General features: G+C 44.0%; 1 protein-coding gene across 9 annotated transcripts in view; it reads right to left on the bottom strand.

Moving 5' to 3' along the window:
• Nucleotides 1-6000, bottom strand: part of mapk10 (mitogen-activated protein kinase 10) — a 129464-nt gene that overhangs the window by 74174 nt on the left and 49290 nt on the right. For all 9 annotated transcript variants that reach the window (XM_041885344.2, XM_041885342.2, XM_041885343.2 and 6 more), the window contains exon 3: nt 5807-5976. In XM_041885344.2, the coding sequence (XP_041741278.1) occupies nt 5807-5976 (170 nt within the window). The remainder of the gene's footprint in view (nt 1-5806; nt 5977-6000) is intronic.

Genomic DNA, 6000 nt, shown 5'->3' with positions numbered 1-6000 from the left:
ACAGAGAAACTGACAGAGGGACTGACAGAGGAACTGACAGAGGAACTAACAGGGGAACTGACAGAGGAACTGACAGAGGAACTGACAGAGGACCTGACAGAGGAACTGACAGAGGAACTGACAGAGGAACTGAAAGAGGAACTAACAGGGGAACTGACAGAGGAACTAACATAGGAACTGACAGAGGCACTGACAGAGGAACTGACAGAGGAACTGACAGAGGCACTGACAGAGGAACTGACAGAGAACTGACAGAGGAACTGACAGAGGAACTGACAGAGAAACTGACAGAGAAACTGACAGAGAAACTGACAGATGAATTAACAGAGGAACTGACAGCGGGACTGACAGAGGAACTAACAGGGTAACTAACAGAGGAACTGACAGGGGAACTAACAGGGTAACTAACAGAGGAACTGACAGAGGAACCGACAGAGTAATGAAAATATTCAGCTACAGCACATCTGAGAATAATCAATATCTTGGAATACATTGTACTCAGCTGAGAGAGCTTTCCTTCATCATTTCTGTATTGACATTCAAAACAATAGCTACAGTGCCTTGCAAAAGTATTCATCCCCCTTGGCGTTTTTCCTATTTTGTTGCATTATAACCTGTAATTTAAATGGATTTTTATTTGGATGTTATGTAATCGACATACACAAAATAGTCCAAATTGGTGAAATTAAAAAAATTACTTGTTTCAAAAAATTCTAAAAAATTAATAACGGAAAAGTGGTGAGTGCATATGTATTCACCCCCTTTGCTATGAAGCCCCTAAATAAGATCTGGTGCAACCAATTACCTTCAGAAGTCACATAATTAGTTAAATAAAGTCCACCTGTGTGCAATCTAAGTGTCACATGATCTCAGTATATATACACCTGTTCTGAAAGGCCCCAGAGTCTACAACACCACTAAGCAAGGGGCACCACCAAGCAAGCGGCACCATGAAGACCAAGGAGCTCTCCAAACAGGTCAGGGACAAAGTTGTGGAGAAGTACAGATCAGGGTTGGGTTATAAAAAAATATTGGAAACATTGAACATCCCACGGAGTACCATTAAATCTATTATAAAAAATGAATAGTTATGCACGCTCAAGTTCTCAATTTTTTGGTCTTATTTCTTGTTTGTTTCACAATAAAAAAACATTTTGCATCTTCAAAGTGGTAGGCATGTTGTGTAAATCAAATGATACAAACCCCCAAATAATCCATTTTAATTCCAGGTTGTAAGGCAACAAAATAGGAAAAATGCCAAGGGGGGTGAACAGTTTCGCAAGCCACTGGAGAAACCTTGTGTTATAAAAAATAGAGTCTATAATTTAAAGAGTAACGTTAGCACTCCAGAGGTATAGCTATACAGTGCATTCGGAAAGTATTCAGACCCCTTGACTTTTTACATTACAGCCTTACTCTAAAATTGATTAAATTGTTTTTTTCCCCGCATCAATATACACACAATACCCCATAATGACAGAGCAAAAACAGGTTTTTATACATTTTTGCAAATGTATTTAAAAACAAAAACTGAAATATCACATTTACATAAGTATTCAGACCCTTTACTCAGTCATTTGTTGAAGCACCTTTGGCAGCGATTACAGCCTCGAGTCTTCTTGGGTATGACGCTACAAGCTTGGCACATTTGGGGAGTTTCTCCCATTCTTCTCTGCAGATCCTCTCAAAATTTGTCAGGTTGGATGGGGAGCGTCGCTGCACAGTTATTTTAAGGTCTCTCCAGAGATGTTCGATCTGGTTTAAGTCCGGGCTCTGGCTGGGCCACTCAAGGACATTCAGACACTTGTCCCGAAGCCACTCCTGCGTTGTCTTGGCTGTGTCCTTAGGGTCGTTGTCCTGTTGGAAGGTGAACCTTCACCCCAGTCTGAGGTCTTGAGTGCTCTGGATTAGGTTTTCATCAAGGATCTCTCTGTACTTTGCTCTGTTCATCTTTCCCTCGATCCTGACTAGTCTCCCAGTCCTTGCCGCTGAAAGAAATCCCCACAGCATGATGCTGCCACCAGCAAGCATCATCGTAGGGATGGTGCCAAGTTTCCTCCAGACATGACACTTGGCATTCAGTCCAAATAGTTCAATCTTGGTTTCATCAGTCCAAAGAATCTTGTTTCTCATGGTCTGAGTCCTTTAGGTGCCTTTTGGCAAACTCCCAGCGGGCTGTCATGTGCCTTTTACTGAGGAGTGGCTTCCGTCTGGCCACTCTACCATAAAGGCCTGATTAGTGGAGTGCTGCATAGATGGTTGTCCTTCTGGAAGGTTAACCCATCTCTACAGAGGAACTCTGGAGCTCTGTCAGAGTGACCATCGGGTTCTTGGTCGCCTCCCTGACCAAGGCCCTTCTCCCTCGATTTCTCAGTTTGGCCGGGCGGCCAGCTCTAGGAAGAGTCTTGGTGGTTCCAAACTTCTTCCATTTAAGAATTATGGAGGTCACTGTGTTCTTGGGGACCTTCAATGCTGCAGAATTTTTTTGATACCCTGCCCCAGATCTGTGCCTCGACACAATCCGGTCTCGGAGCTCTACGGACAATTCCTTCGACATCATGGCTTGGTTTTTGCTCTGACATGCACTGTCAACTGTGGGACCTAAAAAATGTGTGCCTTTCCAAATCAATTGAATTTACCACAGGTGGACTCCAATCAAGTTGTAGAAACATCTCAAGGGTGATCAATGGAAACAGGATGCACCTGAGCTCAATTTCGAGTCTCATAGCAAAGGGTCTGAATACTTATGTAAATAAGGTATTTCTGGTTTTAATTTTTTATATATTTGCAAAGATTTATTAAAACCTGTTTTCGCTTTGTCATTATGGGGTATTGTGTGTAGATTGATGAGAAACATTTAAAAAATATATATTTTAGAATAAGGCTGTAACGTAACAAAATGTGGAAAAAGTCAAGGGGTCTGAATACTTTCCGAATGCACTGTGTCTTTCTATGAAGACAGAGTGCAGGATGGATGGTGTGGACCTTAGAAAGCCATCACTCTGAGGGCCGTGTGATGTCATCACCACTAGCCCAACCTGCTGATGCATCCTAAGATGGTGTCTCTGTCTGAAAGCTCTCCGACCATGGTGTCTCTGTCTGAAAGCTCTCTGACCATGGTGCCTCTGTCTGGAAGCTCTCTGACCATGGTGTCTCTGTCTGGAAGCTCTCTGACCATGGTGCCTCTGTCTGGAAGCTCTCTGACCATGGTGTCTCTGTCTGAAAGCTCTCTGACCATGGTGTCTTCATCTGGAAGCTCTCTGACCATGGTGTCTCTGTCTGGAAGCTCTCTGACCATGGTGCCTCTGTCTGAAAGCTCTCTGACCATGGTGTCTCTGTCTGAAAGCTCTCTGACCATTGTGTCTCTGTCTGAAAGCTCTCTGACCATGGTGTCTCTGTCTGAAAGCTCTCTGACCATGGTGTCTCTGTCTGGAAGCTCTCTGACCATGGTGCCTCTGTCTGGAAGCTCTCTGACCATGGTGTCTCTGTCTGAAAGCTCTCTGACCATGGTGTCTTCTCTGAAAGCTCTCTGACCATGGTGTCTCTGTCTGGAAGCTCTCTGACCATGGTGCCTCTGTCTGAAAGCTCTCTGACCATGGTGTCTCTGTCTGAAAGCTCTCTGACCATGGTGTCTCTGTCTGAAAGCTCTCTGACCATTGTGTCTCTGTCTGAAAGCTCTCTGACCATGGTGCCTCTGTCTGAAAGCTCTCTGACCATGGTGTCTCTGTCTGAAAGCTCTCTGACCATGGTGTCTCTGTCTGAAAGCTCTCTGACCATGGTGTCTCTGTCTGAAAGCTCTCTGACCATGGTGTCTCTGTCTGAAAGCTCTCTGACCATGGTGCCTCTGTCTGTCAAGATACACAGATCTGAATGACTGTGGAAGATGACAACCATAGATAGTCTTAACCCCACGGCAGTGCAGGGGTCGTATTGACAAAAAGTATTAGAGTAGGAGTGCTGATCTAGGATCAGTTTGCCTTTTAGATCAGAAGGAACACATTTATATAGACAGGTAGGACCTGATCCTAGATCACCACTTCTACTCTGAGATGCTCTTTGAATACAAGCCCAGGTCTCTCTCTCTCTCACAGTGACAACATTGTATTGGTGTACAGGGGAACATCTCTGAAAGGGATACAGGGATGTAGCTCAGTTGATAGAGCATGGCGTTTGCAATGCCAGGGTTGTGGGTTCGTTTCCCACGGGGGGCCAGTATATAAAAATATGTATTCACTAACTGTAAGTCGCTCTGGATAAGAGCGTCTGCTAAATGACTAAAGTGTAAATGTAATCTCCTGAATCTGATGACATAACAGATTGCATAATGATGTTGATTTCAGGATACGTCTTTCTCTCTGTTATCTGCAGTCTGACTGGAGGCAGGACAACAACAGTGTACTGGATATTCAACAGTTTTGATTTAAAAGCCTGTATTATTGCAGCCTGTGTCTGTGTCCCAAATGGATCCCTCTATAGTGCACTACTTTAGACCAGAGCCCTATTCCCTCTATAGTGCACTACTTTAGACCAGAGCCCTATTCCCTCTATAGTGCACTACTTTAGACCAGAGCCCTATTCCCTCTATAGTGCACTACTTTAGACCAGAGCCCTATTCCCTCTATAGTGCACTACTTTAGACCAGAGCCCTATTCCTCTATAGTGCACTACTTTAGACCAGAGCCCTATTCCCTCTATAGTGCACTACTTTAGACCAGAGCCCTATTCCCTCTATAGTGCACTACTTTAGACCAGAGCCCTATTCCCTCTATAGTGCACTACTTTAGACCAGAGCCCTACTCCCTCTATAGTGCACTACTTTAGACCAGAGCCCTATTCCCTCTATAGTGTACTACTTTCGACCAGCCTTTATTTTTTCTTTGGAGTGATCTTTTTGTGGTGTTAATACTGTTGCCGTGTGACACAACTTGAAACACCAAACGATGTGACTCTGTGAACGAACCAGATGAACTAGAATTCCCTGTCTACCATCCAAAGAAACATCATTACTAGAGCAGGCTTGACATAAATGGGGATGCCCGTTCTATTAGTTCTATTTCCAACCGTTCTATTAGTTATATTTCTATGGTTACAGCGTTCCTCCAACTCGCCCATTCCCCTTCTGCAAGTGTACACAATCGCCATGGGAAGGAGGGCACGGGAGAGAACAGGAGGTTACATCCAGTGTCGGCCCAGCTATAGGACCAGGCCAGTCAGACCTTCTCAAAGAAGCACAGATCCCCTCTCTTGCCAGATTCCAGGGGAAAGACAGACAGACCAAGGCAGAATGACATTGAAAAAGTGTTGAAATGGAAATCTCCATTGATCTCCCTTTTTCCAAGGAAGAGCACAGCTTTTTAATTGAAGTCTTGGCTATGTTTCCTCAGCCTCTGACAGAGCTGCCGTGAGGTGAATTATAATGACTTCTTAGTTCCTACTGAGCTTTAGAATGTATCAGAGAGCCCCATCATGGCCAAACCGGTTCTTTCTGGACTAATCATCCATTTGGTATTCTTAAAAGCTGCCAGGATTTCCACAAAGTGTCAATCACCGATACTGCCCAGTGAAATATTTTGTTTATTTTTGATTTCTGATGCTAAGACCATAGGGCCACACAAGTCAATCAAACCAGTCAATATCTGCCAGCACATTATACAGAAACCAAATCTGACGTTATGCAGTGGAATACTCTCTTTAACAGTCCATCTACAGACTGCCAGCATACTGAAACCCAATAACACATTCAGCAGTTAATTTCCTTTCCCTCACAACGCTATAAGGAGTGTAAAAGCAGTGTTCCAGTACTCACCAGACGATTCCCTGAGCTCCAGAACCGATGGGCTTTAGATTCTGGTAGCGTTTGAGAACTGTGAATGTGGAATCGCCTACTTCCACGCTGTAGAACTGGTTGTCCACTTTGCTTTTAGACATGTTGTAATGCTTGCCGATGTATGACAAATCCACTTGTTTACCAAAACCCTGCAGTGGACAAACAAACAAAGG

This window comes from Coregonus clupeaformis, chromosome 9, assembly GCF_020615455.1.
Source record: "Coregonus clupeaformis isolate EN_2021a chromosome 9, ASM2061545v1, whole genome shotgun sequence".
Taxonomy (NCBI): Eukaryota; Metazoa; Chordata; class Actinopteri; order Salmoniformes; family Salmonidae; genus Coregonus; species Coregonus clupeaformis.
The sequence above is the reverse complement of the archived record's forward strand: the minus strand, read 5'-3'. Positions and strand labels throughout refer to the sequence as shown.